This window comes from Hippopotamus amphibius, chromosome 3 (genome assembly GCF_030028045.1).
Source record: "Hippopotamus amphibius kiboko isolate mHipAmp2 chromosome 3, mHipAmp2.hap2, whole genome shotgun sequence".
Taxonomy (NCBI): Eukaryota; Metazoa; Chordata; class Mammalia; order Artiodactyla; family Hippopotamidae; genus Hippopotamus; species Hippopotamus amphibius.
The window spans coordinates 75,040,813-75,058,054 of record NC_080188.1 but is presented as its reverse complement, the minus strand read 5'-3'; the positions used below and the strand labels follow the sequence as shown (position 1 = coordinate 75,058,054).

General features: G+C 44.1%; 1 protein-coding gene and 2 non-coding genes across 8 annotated transcripts in view; 2 read left to right on the top strand and 1 right to left on the bottom strand.

Annotated features, from left to right (window-relative positions):
- Window positions 1-6,270, bottom strand: part of GAB1 (GRB2 associated binding protein 1) — a 122,037-nt gene extending 115,767 nt beyond the window's left edge. For 2 of the 6 annotated variants that reach the window (XM_057725792.1, XM_057725786.1), the window contains exon 1: window positions 5,181-6,269. Coding sequence is in view for 5 of the 6 variants with exons in the window: in XM_057725786.1 (XP_057581769.1) it covers window positions 5,181-5,252 (72 nt within the window). In the remaining variant the exon portion in view is untranslated. Of the gene's footprint in view, window positions 1-5,180 lie in introns of all 6 variants that reach the window. The other 4 variants (XM_057725787.1, XM_057725790.1, XM_057725781.1 and 1 more) reach the window with 3 other exon arrangements.
- A 3,766-nt stretch (window positions 6,271-10,036) lies between these two features.
- Window positions 10,037-10,143, top strand: LOC130850678 (U6 spliceosomal RNA). The gene has a single exon (XR_009053021.1). It is a non-coding gene; the product is annotated as a U6 spliceosomal RNA (small nuclear RNA).
- A 5,524-nt stretch (window positions 10,144-15,667) lies between these two features.
- TRNAK-UUU (transfer RNA lysine (anticodon UUU)) lies at window positions 15,668-15,740 on the top strand. The gene has a single exon. It is a non-coding gene; the product is annotated as a tRNA-Lys (tRNA).
- The last annotated feature ends 1,502 nt before the right edge of the window (window positions 15,741-17,242 follow it).

Sequence of the window (17,242 nt, the reverse complement as noted above, 5' to 3'; positions counted from 1 at the left end):
GGGTGAGCCTACATTCCATTAAGGGAAGTGCTGGACGGTCCCCAAAGAATTCTGCCTCTGCAGTTTTAATATATTCACTAGGCTACTTAAGATGAACAAGAATTGAAGATTTATTTGCCTCCCAAAAGGAAGCCTATCGTGAAGCTCCCCATCTGCCTCCCCCTCCCAAGGAAACGTCTGAGAAGAATGTCAGATGGCAGGAGAGTTTAGAACATAAACACCCCTGCCCCATTTTACAGATAAGGAAACTGAGGATCAGAAGGATCCAAAGTTCATGTGAGCAGTGGCAAAGCCCAGGTGAATTCTGGGTCCTGACACTCAGTCCAGGGTTCCTTCTACCACAGCACAGTTTACCCAAACCCCTTTAAAAATAAAGTAGTAATCCACCTGCTACGATGTCCCTTCTCCTGTGATAGTCTCTGTAAGAAAATTAGGAGTGCTGGCACTTAAGCACCTCTTAAACGTCCTCAACTTGCAAATCATCAAGACCTTATCTACATATTTTTTATGACACTCCAAAACGTGGAATTTTACTTAGCCTTAAAAGCGCTTGTCGCTTTATTTCTTTCTATTCTTTCCGCAGACACATTATGGCAAAACACACTGAAATAACCAATTCACCTGTCACCCAGATTATCCAAGCATAAATTCTTGCCATAATTGTTGTGTCTGTTCAAAGATGATCAGTTAAAAAGAAAAATTTAAAACAGCATAATTCTAAAACTACCCTCCAAACTGATACACCTTCCTAGTAGTAATTTTGAATCTTGAAAGACAACAATCAGATTTAGGGATTCGGCAACTCTTATCACTAAGCCCAGACACAACAAAAGAATTAACTATCATTAACTTTCATAAAGACTTAATGTAACTGCTAGTTGAAGATCTTTCTTACTAGAAACAATGCCCCTGCCTTACTAGAAAAGGTAAAAAGAAAACATTCGAAATTTAAATGGAATGTTCACTAATGTGAGGATTGCAGGAAAAGATTTCCTTGAACAGAATAATCATGCTCCTTCAGTCACTGTAGGCCTAAGCTTCACAATCTGTTGACTGCTACTGGGAATTGCCAAAAAAGGGCAGGAAGAGCTTCTAGACATCACAGTCCTCTTTGTTGTGGTGACACTATGGAACAGGGACTTAGCCCAGCTCCATGGGTTGCCCTTGAACCAAGGAGATACCGCTATTTTGCCTTCCCCATGCCTCTCTCCTCTATGTAAGATGTCAGGTGCTCACCCAGAGGAAGATGCTATTTCTGTTTCTAAGCCCATTCCCAGAACCACAAGTCCAGACACAAAACCATCCTATAAACTGACAGCTGAAGAGCAGAGCCCAAGCTGGGTGTAGATTACACACCTAAGAACTGGCTGAGGTCTTGCTCCCCAGCTGGCTGGCAGCTAGCAGGCCACCTTGCCCTGGCCCAGAAGCAGGTTCTCCTGCTGAGATTGCACACTGGCCCCAGGCAGACAGCTGGGCCACGGAGAAGCCCAAATGTGGTGTCCGGGCTTCAGGCAGACCTTGGGGAAGCTCCACCTGCAGAGACAGGGGGACAGCCAGCTGGCTTGAAGCAATCCTTTGTTTTCTAGGCTTACCTTTCATCTCAGCTAAAATTTCAAGTCCTGATGAAAATTCCACCATTACTTCAAATGGCTGATTTGTCTTTAAAAACTCTTTAAAAATCAGAGTGACACTGTTGAGTGCATATTACCAAGAGTTTACTTGGTTTCTATAACCCTGGTGACATTGATCTGTATGTGATTCTACTCAGATCCTTAACTGAGTAAAAAAACAGCTGTTTAATGTATAACACAGGATGAAGACAGCAACACAGTAGTAGCAAAACTGAGAGAAAGCAGAAAAATCTTCACCTCCGTATTAAGCAGGACTTATAAATTCCCAAAGGATGGGACACATACAGGAGGTTCTTACCCTTTTGCAAATAAATACAGAAACAATTAAAAAGACAAAAAGGCTGGAGAATCTGCTCGCTTAGTCTTTCTCTTACTATCTTTTATGCCACTTCCACTCTCTTCAGGAAATTCAAGGAAAGCTTCCATATCTAATATGCAAAAACATACTAATGAACATACTAATATGCAAAAACAATGCTGTTGACTATAAAACAACAAACATAAAGTGGAGCTGTAAATGGAATGGGGCCATAACTTAAGATGGCTTTGAAGATAAAACGAAAACTTTTTTTTTTGTCACTTAAAAGCCCTTAATCAATGCTTGGACTACCCTATAAGTACTATAAACAGAAAGACAACTGTCAAAGTCCTCTGGGCCAAATGTTTTCCCCAACAAAATCAATGCTCAAACTCCCTGAAGTCTCATTTAACAATTACAGTACCAGGCATCCAAGATATCTTATCGCAGCGAATCCGTTCACCCAAAACCATTATCAAGCAACATTCTGCCTATTGGGTGGCCAACAATGTTTCCTTTCATCCAGAAAATAAAGATTTTACATGAAGACCAAACCAGCACAGAAGATGCATGTATATATGCCTGTATCTTTGAGGGGCAAAGCTGCGTTAGCCAAAACTATCTCAATTGGATAACGAAGACAAATGGCAATCACCTGGGAATGTCAAAATCTTCTGGTCAACCAACTTGACAGTACAAATATCAGACAAACCTCATTTTAATTTATAAGACTCCAGTCATCCTCTTGGACCCCTCAATTCTGGCGGCCACCCTGCCCACTGGCTTCCTGGGCCGTCTCCATGTACTTCACTAGCGTAGAAAGAAAACCCTAGTGCCCCGCCAAGCAAGGAAAATCCTCCCTCCTTCAGCTGTTGGGCACATTCTTCCCTCTGTGGACAACAATTTAGGGAGCCCACTGTCTCTCTAAAGTATTCACTCCTATGGTTTCAGTCTATGTGGAGCTTGTTCCTCAAAGCATCTATGAAATACAACGTTCAGCTTGGGTACACAATCAGAAACCACGTGGCACTGCTGGCTCCCTTTTCTACACATGCTGTCTTGTGTTTCTTCAGCGCTGCACCTCTGATCCGCAGCCCGCCTCTTCCTTGCATGCTCAACCAATATCCACAGACTCAGAGAAAGTTATAACCTGAAAGGCCCTTGACAGATGACCCCGCCTGAGCTCCACTTGAAATCCACTAGATGAGAGTCATTAACCTTTTAAGGCCCAGGCAGGCAGGCAGGTCTGCGTTGAAACCCTGCCTCTGGCACACTCTGGTTATGAAGACTGTTCTCATCTGTTGGACAGATAATGCCTGCCTCACAAAACTGCTGTAATGATCAAATGAAATAGTAAATGTTTTCAAATTTAGATTTTCCATTTTCTTGGTCCTTGTGAAGACATAATCTTTGCACCTGATTTTCTTCCTAGTTTGTATTACATTAAACTGTAAACCCAGGGGACTTCCCTGGAGGTCCAGTGGTTAAGACACCGCCCTTCCAATGCAGGGGGCCGGGTTCCATCCCTGCGTCAGGCAACTAAGATTCCACATGCCATGTGGCCCCCGCTAAATAAATAAATAAATAAATAAATAAATAAATAGCGAGCCCAGGAAGCAAGGCTTTTTCCCTACTGTATTCCTTAATCTTATGGTCCCTAGCCCAGTGCGTGGCACTTCTTGAGAGAGCCATAAACCAATCATGTGAAAGAACGCATTAAACCTCTATTACACAGTTAACAGTAAACTACCTATTTCAGCTAACGTAGTGTTCTTTAGCTCCCCCAAGAACCCAACCGTTTCCTAAACAGTGCCTTCTCAAAACAAATACATCTATCAGTCCGCTCCCTCTTCCCACACACATACAACCTTCTCTTTAGAACTCAGAGCTGGAAACAACACTGCCTCTCTCCAATTTTCGTAACAAAGTTAGCATATTTACTAGAATATTAAGGCAAACTGTGATAGGTGGCGAGACAGGATTTGGAAGGATTCAAAACACCTCTGGAGAACTTTCTTAGGATTTGTGGCATCAAATCCTTAAATGAGAATTATTGGCCTATAACAAATTCTGGCAGAAAGTAAACCAGAAATTCACTGCTGAGCTGTCGGTGCAGTTAAATACTGCACTTCACTCCGTTCTATGCAAGCAAACAGTGACTAATAGGATTACCTCGAGCTCTCACGCTGGGTGTAGATATCCTTCCACAAGAAACAGGTTCTATTATTAGTGTCGGCTCCCCCGTAGTAAACTTATATTTAAGGGGGCACACATTTTGTTTTCGAGAGATACTTTACTAGAAAAATACGTGCTCCATATGCCAGAGCGAAGGTGTCATTTCTTTCCTCTGCAGGGGGCAGTGACAACAGAACCAATAGGGGGAGAAGGGGTAACATCGCAGACCCCCGAAGAAGACACAGATTTCCACCTAAGCAAGGTTGGTTCTTTCAAGGAATATTTTCCCTAACAGCTAAAACGGCTTAACACATAATCAGCATCCTGTATCAATTACACAAACACCATGAAGCAACTCGGGTGGCCTGGGAAAGGACCGTAACACACAGAAATCCTGACTGGCCTCAGCTGTCCCCGCCTGCAGGGTTTGACAGCGTGTCCAAGGCGCCCGAACACCAGCCACCAGGCTCCCGCCAGCGCCCTCCTCTCGCAGCAAACTGCCAGCGCTCTCGGGCCAAACTCCAACGTCCCTCGACTCAAAACCGCGAAAATGTGAACCCTGCTAAGCAAACGGTAGGGCGCGTACTAACTTTTTTCTTTCCCGTATGTGCGGACTGGAGATGCTCGGCTCTAATGCCAACTTCCCAGGTCCCCCGCCCGCTTCCCGCAACCGCCCCGAGGGGAAAGCGGGAGGGAGCGTGGACCAAAGGGAGGGCTGGTGAGTTCCAACACCTCTGCCGTTTTCCCAGTGCGGGAAATTTACCACACAGCAGCCCCTAAGGATTCCCTGCAGCCAGAACGAAAGGAGACGCCTCTCCCCCTCGTCCCTGCTGAAAGGAACAATAAAAACATGCAGCGGGCGCTCAGCTGGCCGCGCCGGGCCCTCCTACGGACCGATGTCTGGAATCTGGAGGAAGAGAGGTGCCCGGCCGAGCGGAGGCCCGGGCGCGAGTGTCCAGCCTGGGTCTCCAGCCTGCCGGGGAAGGGGCCCACGGGAAAGGGATACGGGCTACGGGGAAGCAGCGGCCCGCGCGCCGGCCGCCCGGGAAGAGGAGCGGCGATCGGGCTCTACTTACATAACGCTTCAACTTTTTCTCCGGGGGAGACTTGCGGAGCCATCCCGAGCAGACCACTTCGCCGCCACTCATGGTGCGCGCCTCTCCGGCTCCGGGCCGGGCGCGCTCCCAACACCGCAGACGCCGGACAGCCGCGCAGCGACGGGGACCTTGCTCTCCGGCGGCGCACCCCGGGCAGACGGGGCGGACGGGCTGCGCGGAGCGCCGGCGCTCAGCGTCCGAGCTTCTTCCCCGCAGGCAGGTCCGCGGACGTGAGTAGAAGCGGGCTGCGCCGCCGAGGCCGATACCTCGGGGCCGGGGCCGGGCCGAGGGCGCCCGGGCCTCCCTTCAGTGCGCCCGCCCGGCCGCCAGACGTGCCGTCCCGCCGGCCGCCTCCGCCGCGCTCGGCTTCCACGGGACTCTGCCCCGGCGCGGAGCCGGAGCCTCGACCCCCAGCGCTCCGCCCCCTCGGGACGGGACCTCCCAGAGCGCTCTCGGAGACAGACACGACGCTGCGCGCGCGCACACACACACACACACACACACACACACACACACACACACTCGCACACTCACACTCGCACACTCACACAATGCCCCCGCGCGGCGCCCACTCCGGCTCTCCCGCTCTCGGTTTCGGTGCGCCCGGCGCGGTCTTCTCCTTCCCCCTCCTCGGGGGAGGGTGGGTCACTTCCCCGCGGCGCCCGGGCAGCGGGGCGGAGAGGGGAAGCCGCGAGGGTCCCGTGGGCAGCAGGCGCAGGGCTGGTCCCAGGCCACGGAGGGAGCCGCCGGCTCGGCGTCGCTGGGCAGGGCGCAGGTCCCGCCGGAGGGTGGGTCCGCGCTCGCCGCCGCCGCCGCCGCCGCCGGCGAAGGGAGGAGGCGGAGGGCGGCGGAGGAACGAGGCGCTCTGCCGCTCGGCTTGCGGGGACCGAGCCCACCGTCCCGTCCCCTCGCGCTCCTCCCGCGCCGCCTCCCCCACCCCAGGGCGCGCGGCAGGTTCTGAGCGGCCCGGCTCCCAGCCCCGATCCCTCCCTCTCGCGGCCTCCCGGCTCCTTCTTCCTCCCTTTCCTCCTCCCCTTCCCACGTTCGGGCCGGCTCCGGTTTCTGCCCAGACTTTCTCTGAAACTCCGCCGGAGCGCTTCCAGCCAAAACAACAAGGGCCAGGGAGGAGGAGACGCACGGAGGGAGGGAGCGAGAGAGGGAGGGAGCGGGAGTCCGAGAGGCACCCTGGGATCTGTAGTTCGGGAAGCTGGAGAGGGGTCCTCGGCCGCAGGGCGGCGGTGGAGCCCGGAGCCCCCCGCAGGCTGCTCGCCCGGGAAGGCGGCGAGGCTTCAGCGAGGGCCGCCCCGCCGGGGCTCGGGCTCCGAGGGTAGCGGGGAGCATTCGAATGTTCCTGGGGATTTGCCATCTTGGCTCAGCCGAGTGTCAGTTCGGAGTTAGTAATGTGCACGAGGTCGGGATTTGGGGGGGTGGGGTGGGGTGCTTGACAACGTGCAAAGCAAAACAGCCAGTAGGGAGACCGCGCGCCCTGTAAAGTCCGCAGCCCGCGGATCCCTGCCGGCAAGTCTGCAGGACAGGGACCGGGAGGGCGAGGACGCGGGGGAGCGCGCTAAGGCGGCCAGCCTGGAGGAGAGGTCTGAGGGGGACCCTCCCGGGCTGGTGTGGGCCGGTCCCCGGAGTAGCCTTGCCTGAGTGGTGGGAGCGCTTAGTGGCACCAGAGGATTGGGTTGAATCGATCTGGGACGTTTTAAAGTCTCACACTCACTTCCATTTGTTGCCGGTTTCTTCCACTTGACTTGGCATTTGTTTAAAATCTACCCTTGGGGTGTTGGACCAGAGAAGGGAAACTTACTGGATGTCCTGGCTCTATTTGCTTTCTTGTGTGTGCGTTACAATTGTGATACCTGGTCCTGAGTTGAACATGATCCTGTAATAGAAATATTTTTTCCAATTTATTTATGAGAAAGCCCCCACACAAATTTTAGAAGGTAAAATAATCAGATAAAAGTGCTAAAACTAGTAGGAGATAAGTGAGCAATTCTGGAAAAAATAACCTCAGACATTTTCTTGTTAATACAACATTCATATTCAGGAGTTCCTCTAGGTTTGAAAAGGTTGTACAATTGTAGTAGGAAATTAGGTGCTAGGGTGATGACAAATAAAGGTCCCTGCTCTCATAGAGGCGACATTTCTGTGGTGGCATGGGATAGGAAACAGGGGTCAACACAAGTACAGATTGTGATAAAAGTTGTGCCCTGGGGGAAATAAACACTGTAAATTGGAAGAATATCCAGGGTGGGACTGGGTCAGATAGCAGGAGAGAAGTCTTCCTTAAAGACTTCCTTAAAGAGGCAGCTGGCCAGAGATTTGGAAGATGTAAAGAAAGAGGAGAATCAGACTTGTTTTGTGAAAGGATCAAAGGGATAACCATCAGGAGAATTGAGAGAGAAAAAACAAGCAAGGGGGCTCATTGTTTTTCTTAAATTTTAAGGCTTTTTAGAATACAAGTGAGTGTAATTTTTCGGCAGCTAATAAACCAAAGCAATTTTTATGTGAATTCAGGTTTTACCACAAGCTGTCCAAATGAAAATAAATCACGGAATTTGTTTTCCACTTCTCCCACAGGCAGTGTGTGTACATTGAGTCAAAGTATTTATAATTAACATTGCTAAGACTAGTCCACTCTTTCATAGTTAAACTGTTGGCTAGACAGTTTACCACTTCCTCCACTCCTGTTATAACATCCTTTTTTTTTTTTTTTCTTGGCTGCACTGCATGGCATGCAGGATCTTAGTTCCCCAACCAGGGATCCAACTGGTGCCCCCTGCAGTGGAAGTGGAGTTCTTAACCACTGGACCACCAGGGAAGTCCCTAAAGTCCTTTTTTAAAAACTGAAGTGTATTTACAATTGTTGTGTTAGTTTCAGATGTACAGTACAGTGATTCAGTTATACACACATATGTATATTCTTTTTCATGCTCTTTTCAATGGAAAATTGTAATACAGTCATCCCTCCATATCCCTGGGGAATGGGTTCCAGGACCCCTCTCCATAACAAAAACCTTTGATGCTCAAGTCCCTTGTATAAAATGCTATAGTATTAGCATATAACTTAAGCGCATCTTCTTTATGCTATAAATCATCTCTAGATTACTTATAATACCTAATACAATATAAGTGCTATGTAAATTGTTGCCAGCATGCAGCAAATTCATGTTTTGCTTTTTTGGAACTTTCTGGATTTTTTCCAAATATTTCCCAGCTGAAGTTGGTTGACTCCTTGGACGAGGAACCCAACAATATGGAGGGCTGACTGTATATCCCAATAATTTTTTTTCATGATTTCAAATAGGGGATTCAATGATCTCATTTCCATATAAGAAATCATTAAGTTATCTTCCCTTATCTTCGACTATGTTGTTTGAGACATATTTCTAGAGATCAAATAAGTGAGGAGAGGTTGAAGATAGATATGCCTTCATGTATATATGTTGGAAAGGAAATTGGCTTTATCTTTACACTATATACCAGTTTTAGATGATCTGTTAAATTACATTTTATATCTTTATACGTTAATAGGTATGCTGGAAAACACTATTACTCATGAGTATCTTAAGTTTCACTTGTACAACAAATAGTAATAGAATGTCTGGTACATACAAGTTCCTAAGGACCCAGGATACAATAGGGACTTTTGCCAGACCTATTACCTCACTTCTTTACCCTAGAGAAGACCATTTTAGTAGTCATTAGCCCCTCAACTTCTACAATACAGTTGATAAAGGCTGTAAAGGAAAAACATAGAGTCTTACCCGGGCATATAACAGGAAGCTGTACCCTGGGTAGATAGGGAAAGACTTCCCTGAGGAACAGACTTTAAACTGAGATCCTTGGGATGAGTAGAAATGGCATGGCCAAGCAGCAGAGAAGAGTATTCCAGACAACAGAGAAACTACCAGGTGTCCAAGTCCTCAGGCTGGAAGAAACTCCTGAGGACCTGAATGAAGGCAGCAGGGAGACGAGTGAGAGGGACATTCACTAGGTGAGGTGACAGAGGCAGTCAGGGGACAGATTGTGCAGAGACTTGGAGATCTTCTTAGAGTTTAGACTTTTCCTCAGAGCAAATGACAGTTGTCACCTCCCGTGACCTTCAAATCATCTCAAACCATCTCCCCTCCGTGGACTTCGTCATTCACCTCCAGAAGCCCACTTTAACTACGCATCTTCCAACTTGATCTTTCAAGTTTGTCCTCTGTAATCTTCTTCTCCAACAGCTTTGTAGCCTGCTGACATCTCTGCTTTGTCATGACCCGCCAGACCTCTCCGTCTTCACTTCCCCCCGTATCCAGTTTGAATTTTGTGATCTGTGTTTTTAATAACACGCTTACAGGGACTTCCCTGGTGGTGCAGTGGTTGAGAATCCGCCTGCCAATGCAGGGACACAGGTTCGAGCCCTGTTCCGGGAAGCTCTCACGTGCCGCGGAGCACCTAAGCCCGTGCGCCACAGCTGCTGAGCCTGTGCTCTAGAGCCCACGAGCCACAACTACTGAGCCCACGTACTGCAACTATTGAAGCCCACGTGCCTAAAGCCCTTGCTCCAAGAGAAGCCACCGCAATGAGAAGCCCAGGCACCACAACGAAGAATAGCCCCTGTCTCCACAACTAGAGAATGCCCGCATGCAGCAATGAAGACCCAACACAGCCAATAAAATAAATTAATTAAATTAATTTTTAAAAACAAACAAAAAACAACAACAACAAAAAACATGCTTCTGACTCACAAAACCCCAGCTCTGGGTGAACCTGACTGTACTTTCTTCTGTACCCAAACATCCAAGCTTTGTTGAAGCAAGTTATGCAACAGAATGAGTGATGTCGTGCTCGCTTCGGCAGCACATATACTAAAATTGGAACGATACAGAGAAGATTAGCATGGCCCCTGCGCAAGGATGACACGCAAATTCGTGAAGCGTTCCATATTTAAAAAAAAAGAATGAGTGATGTAGCTATAAATTCATGTTCAGTGACCTCAAATAGATCCTCAGCTATCTGCAGGGGCAGATCTTGGTTTTCTGGAACCTGAAGCATATACTGTTTGGGGATTCATTTTAAAGGAAAAGAATATACAATTACAAATACAAAATTAGGATGAATGTGAATCTAGAATGAGGATATGAATAAGGAACAAATTACTGGCGTCTGGGAGATACAGCTGTCTTTCTTTTGAGACCTCTGTGATGATTTACCAAAATCCTTACATGGATATACTTCCTGAGTGCATCCTGACTTCCCCTCCCAACAAGCCACTCCACGTCTCCCAGCAGCTGCCTGCTCATGTGGGGGCCTGTGCCACAAGCTTCATGATCTTCGTGGGTGTCTCTGCTACCTGGTAATCCCACTCCTTTATCTGGACAGTGCACTGCACTCTCTGCAAAAAGTTTTCTTCCTTCCTTTTTCGTTTTCTTTCTCCCTCCCTCCCTCCCTTCCTTCCTTCCTTCCTTCCTTCCTTCCTTTCTTTATCTCTCTCTCTCTTTCTTTCTTTCTTTCTTTCTTTCTTTCTTTCTTTCTTTCTTTCTTTCTTTCTTTCTTTTTCTTTCAAAAAGCTTTATTGAGATATAATTCACTTACCATAAAATTCACATTTTTAAAGTGTAGAATTCAGTGATTTTAAGTATATTCACAAAATTCTCCAACCTCACCACTATCTAATTTCAGAATATTTCATCACCCCCAAAAGAAACCCCATCCCTTCTCCCTCTGCATCCCTAACAACCACTAATCTTTCTGTTTCTATGGATTTGCCTCTTTTGGACATTTCATGTAAATAAAATCATACAATATGTGACCCTTCGTGACTGGTTTCTTTCATTTAGCATGATGACAAGGTTTATCCATGTTGAAGCATTCATCAGTACGTCATTCCTTTATAATGTTAAATATTGTTCCATTATATGGATGTATCACATTTTGTTTATCCATTTATCAGATGATGGACACTTGGACTGTTTCTACTTTTTGGCTATTATGAAAGATGCTTGCAATAATTCTTAAACCATCTTCAAATATCTCAAATATCCAAAGCCTTCATCAACCAAAGATCTTATAGTTTCATTAGAAAACCAAAGTACTCAGATGGAAACTCCTTCACCCACTAGCTATCAGACATGCAAACCTACATACCATCTTCACTCCTCCTTCTCCCTCCTTCCCACAGCAAATCAAAGGCATTGCTTTCCTCTTATGAAAGGTCAGTCCCTCCACTTATGCTTTGGATTTCATCCCATTACATCTTTTCAAGAACATCACCCTATAAATGATCTCTTCTCTCTATATCTAGATACTCTCTAAGTAATTGTTTCTATCATTGTGTGTGTGTTGCAAGAAAACTTTATTTAGAAAAAACAAGTTGTGAGTGAGATTTAGCCAAAGGGCTGCAGTTTGCCAAATTTTGCTTGATACCGCCACATAGGGCATACATTCACATACACATATACCATGCATACCCGACCCTTAAATAGAAGGGAGCCATTACTATGATGCCTTTCAAATAGCCATTGTGAGAGGAATCTTACATGAAATTGCCAATAGCATGCAGTTGCAGATTATTTAATTCTCCCCAAGTGTGAGTGCTATTCCTCTGGATAAACCACCATATAATTAAAATGAAAGTTGGTTGCACTGTATTTGACAAAAGGATTATAGGCAACAGACTACAGTTCTCTTTAGTTTTAATTGAAAACTGAGTTAAATTATCCATCCCATTTTAAATATACTCACATCTCTTCTGTTAAAACAATGTAAAAAATCCTCTACATCATATGTTGCTTTTTAGCTACCTTTTTTTCTACCAGCTTTTCTCTCCTCTTTCTCAGCCAGACTTCTGTTGTGTTGCTATAGTTTTTCTCTCTAGTTAGTCCTCCATTACTCCTCAATCTGCTGCACCCTGGCTACCACCCCGCTTTCTCTCTTATATTTGCCAAGGTCACTCATGACCCCACGTCACTAAATCAGACGAGAATTTTCACGCTTTCCTAAAACTCTCAGTACCTTGGCCTCTGAGACATCTCAGGTTTGAACATTCCTATACCCCTGTTCTGCTCAGCTTTCTTTGCAGGCTCTTCTTTTACTGGCCCTTGGCGTTCTAAAGTCTAGCCCACCTCTCTTCTCATCCTGTATTTCCTCATGTGGGTGGTATTTGACACTTCACAAATTTCCATCCCCAGCCGGGTTCTCTCTTCTCAACCACCAATCTGTAAATACAACTGCTTTCTTTACATGTCACTTAGCTCCACAAAATCCGCCAAATCACAATCATGATCTCCTCCTCAGCTCTCACCAGATCTACTCCAGTTTCTTTTTATTTCTCTGAGAGTCATTCTTTACATCTTCCTTTCTCATCTTCCATCACCAACCCACTACTAGATGTAGATGAGCTTGCCTATGGAATATTTTTGCATTTCATCCATTTCTGTACTACCACTCCTTTCCAAGCTACTTCATCTGTCTCTTGGATTTTTGGTCATGTGCTTAATGTATCTATGTCCTCTTTCCTCTGATGCATAGATTCTCCACGTTTCAGCCAGAGCAATCGTTAAAAAGCACAAATATAATCACTTCCATGGCTGCCCATTGAGCATAGGATAAAAACCAACATCCTTAACACAGGCCACAAGATGTTTGTGGCCTCTCCCCTCTGCAGGTATCCACCCAGCCTCCTCCTGACCACTTTCCTATCTCCTTCTGTGCTTAATCACTCAGGCCTTCTTCTGGTACCTCAAACACACTCTTCTTCTCGTCCCCTCCAGGGCCTCTGTTCTCACTGTTTCTGTGCTGGGCATGCTGCCAGCCCCTTGTGTGATTTTCATTTCAATGGGGCTGGTTCATTCCTGCCCACCCTTCAGATCTCTGGTCACCATCTCTCCCACAGGAAGACTTTCCTCAGACCTCAGTTGAGTCATATTCCCTGCTCTACCCTCTTACTGTCCTATTGTAAGAAATAGATATTATAGTTGTTGTTTTTCATCATTTGTGAGATTATTTGATTGAAGTTGACTTCTCCCACTAGATAATGGACTCTGTGGAGGGAAAGAACCATGTCTATTTTGTTTATTCAGCTTATTTGTACCCCTAACACCTACCAGGGTACCTGGCATATAATCAGTGCTTAACATATGTTTGTGCAATGAGTGAGTGAAGGGCTTTGATCAGGTGGCTGAGGACCCAGTTGTTTGCTTCCTGTTGATGGGAACAGGAGATGGTGCCGACGTCAAGGTGTTTGGGTATTGCTATAGTCTGAATGTTTCTGTTCCCTTAAAATACATATGTTGAAATCCTAACCCCCAAGGTGATGACATTAGGAGGTGAGGCTTCGGGGAGGTGGTTAGGTCATAAGGACAGAGCCCTCATGTGTGGGGTTAGTGACTCTGTGAAAGAGGCAGAGAGAGCTCCCTTGCCCCTTCCACCATGTGAGGGCAAAGCAGGAAGGTGCCAGCTTTGCACCAGAGATTGGGCCCTTTCCAGACACTGAATCTGCTGGCACCTTGATATTGGCCTTCCCAGCCTCCAGAACTGTGAGAAACAAATATCTGTTATTTATAAGCTACCCAGTTTATGGTTATTTTGTTATAGCAGCCCAAGTGGACTAAGATAGGTGAGAATTGTCTCCTGAATAACCAGACTCCAAAAAGTGACAAACCATGCTTTATATTATTATTAATACCTAAAGGTGGGATTGTTTTTCTTCTTAAAATTTTCCACTTATACATATTTGATGATTTTTCTATAACAAAAAATGTATTCCTTTAGTAATAGGAAATTTTGTTTTAAAAAACAAAAGTAATATAATATTTTTAAATTAATAAATAACTGAAACTTAAACTTTAAACATTGAAATGCTCACACATCTAAATATTTCTAAGAAAGTTGTGTTTAAATAATTTGGAATGAAAATATCCTTGGGACATACAGATGGCCAACAAACACATGAAAAGCTGCTCAACATCATTAATTATTAGAGAACTGCAAGTCAAAACTGTGATGAGGTATCACCTCACACTGGTCAGAATGGCTATCATCAAAAAATCTACAAACAGTAAATGCTGGAGATGGTGTGGAGAAAAGGGAACCCTCCTACACTATTGGTGGAAATGTCAATTGGTACAGCCACTATGGGGAATAGTATGGAGGTTCCTTAAAAAACTAAAAATAGAACTACCATATGACCCAGCAATCCCACTACTGGGCATATACCCTGAGAAAACTGTATTTCAAAAAGATACATGCACCCCAATGTTCACTGCAGCACTATTTACAATAGCCAGGACATGGAAGCAACCGAAATGCCCATCAACAGATGAATGGATAAAGATGTGGCACATATATACAATGGAATATTAGCCATAAAAAGGAATGAAATTGTGTCATTTGCAGAGACGTGGATGGACTTAGAGACTGTCATACACAGTGAAGTCAGAAAGAGAAAAATATCGTATATTAACGTATGTATGTGGAATCTAGAAAAGTGGTATAGATAATCTTATTTGCAAAGCAAGAATAGAGACACAGACATAGAGAACAAACATTTGGATACCAAGGGGGAAGAGGAGGACTGTGGGATGAATTGAGAGATTGGGGTTGGCATAGGTGACTACTATTTATATATAAAGTAGATAACTAATGAAAACCTACTGTATAGCACAGGGAACTATACTTGGCACTGTAAATGGAAAGGAAATCCAAAAAGGAGGGGATATATGTATACGTAAGGCTGATTGACTTTGCTGTACAGCAGAAACTGACACACAGCAGTGTAAAGCAACTATACTCCAATAAAAATAATAAAATAAAATAAAATATATAACCTTACATATATATCATTAAAAGTTGCCAACAATGCAAAGCATAAGATTTTGTAACTTCAGTGAAAATATTTTGTAGGATATATAAACTGGAGGCTCAACCAAGTTGCTAAAAAATTATTTGTTGAGAGGGTAAATGTATCTTGTACATCATAATGAAAGTCTTAAAGGTAGGGGTGGAGATTACACTTCACGCTGTCTACAAATATTAATAAAATTCAGTACATTTTCTAAAAAGAAAAAGAAAAGAAAATATCCTTGGAATAAGATTTACATAGATATAGTGAGAAGATGGTCTTTTGATGGAATAAAATGCGGTTTGTTTTTACAATATAACAGTTATGATTTATTAGGGCCTGTGATAAACAGATTATGCTAACACTGCCTGAATTGCATAATTTTGTTTCAAACCTAATATTTCAAAATTTAGGTTACTCATTGGTTAAAGGAGAGTTTTTATTTTGTAAAATGTAAGCCAAAATCCCTTAGTAATTGTGACATTAAAACATTATTTGTAATAGTATTAGAGATATTTAATATAATTAAATTTACACTGTTTGTGCATTCAAACTGTATTTTGGATGGAAAACAATAGTCTACTTAAGTTAAAACCTGTGTATATTTAAGTTAAATGAAGGGAAGCCAGAGAGTGCCTGGATAGCTCAGCTAGTAGAGTATCAGACTTTTAATCTGAGGATCCAGGGTTCAAGTCCCTGTCCAGGTGCCAAAAGTAAATAAATAAACAGGATAAAATTTATTTAAAAAAAAAGGAAAGAAAAGCTCAGTTTTCTTTTAAACTGAAATTTATGAAAAGACTGCTTCAGATCAATGCTATTTATCAGACTGAGGTTAAAACTGTGTGTGCACAGAACCAAGAAACAGACCCACCATGAATGGTCATTAAATTGATGACAAAGTTGACACTGCAGTGCGGTGGGGAAATGATAGACTTTTCAGTAAGTGGTGCTGTGTCAGTTGGAAAAAAAAGAAAAAAAAGGATCTTGATTCCTTTCTCACAACATATGCAAAAATCAATGCCAAATGGATTGTAGGTTTTAAAGTAAAAAACTAGAACATTTCCAAACAAAAACACAGAGAACTGTCTTCTCAACTTTAGGAAAGGTAAACAGGCACAGCAAGCACTAACCCTAAAGTTTAAAAAGTAATATATTGGGCAACATTAAAATTGTCAGCATCTCTTCATCAAAGATCATATTTAAGAGACTACAAAAACAAGTCACAGAGTGGAAGAACATGGAGTGGAAGAAGATCTTTTAATTCCTATATTTGTCAAAGGACTTATAGTTGGAATATATAAATCCTCCTAGAATCAGTAAGAAGATGACAGGCAATCCAAGATTTCAGCTTTCAACCACGATGGAGTAAAAGAGAATAGATTTACTTACCCTACTGAAACAGCTTTTTAAAAAAGGGCAAAATATATGAAACAAACAAGGTATAATAAACAAGGTGAGCACTGCAGTCATCCTAGTTTACTGCCTTACTTTCTAGGCCACAGCATAAGGTGTTTGCAGTTCTTTCTGAGTTGAGGAGATGCTTCTGGAAATTCAGGGAGGCTAACGCAGTTAGAGGTCACAGGACACTAGACCAACAAGAAAGAGCTACACTGAGAGAGAGCTCTGGTGGTCCTCACTCAGGTAGTCCTCTCACATCTTGAGCTGAATATGGATCAGCAGATGCAGGTGAAGAAACTACCTGGCACTAGGGCAAAAATCACTGGAAAAATCACCAGGGAATCATCCAGGGTGGAAATAGTTCCTTTTCTCCCAGCCAGAGTGAAGGACATCATAATTCACAAAGCACTATAGGATTTTGTCTCAGTAGTGGGGCAAAGTTAGCCCTAGTCTAAATGCTGCTGTGACTCTGCCTAAGAAAACTTAATTACAAGCTCCATAGATTCAAACTGCTCCCAAGAAACATAACTATGTCCTAAATCAGAGCTCAGTGTATTCATAGGAAGAAAACATTTCTAACACCAACTCATTTTCTACAGTCTACCCAGTTTTCTCAATTTCCAACTTGTACCAGTATTTAATAGTCTTTTAATCTGCTAAAAATATTAACTGTTTGTGCTCCTAGATCTAAAGATTATATAGTTTTAGTATAAATATATATCACATATTTTAGTAAAATTTGACAAAACCTAATTAGTGTGCCTTGCTTTAAGTCCATACTTCTACTGTTTATAAAATCCGATTTGATACT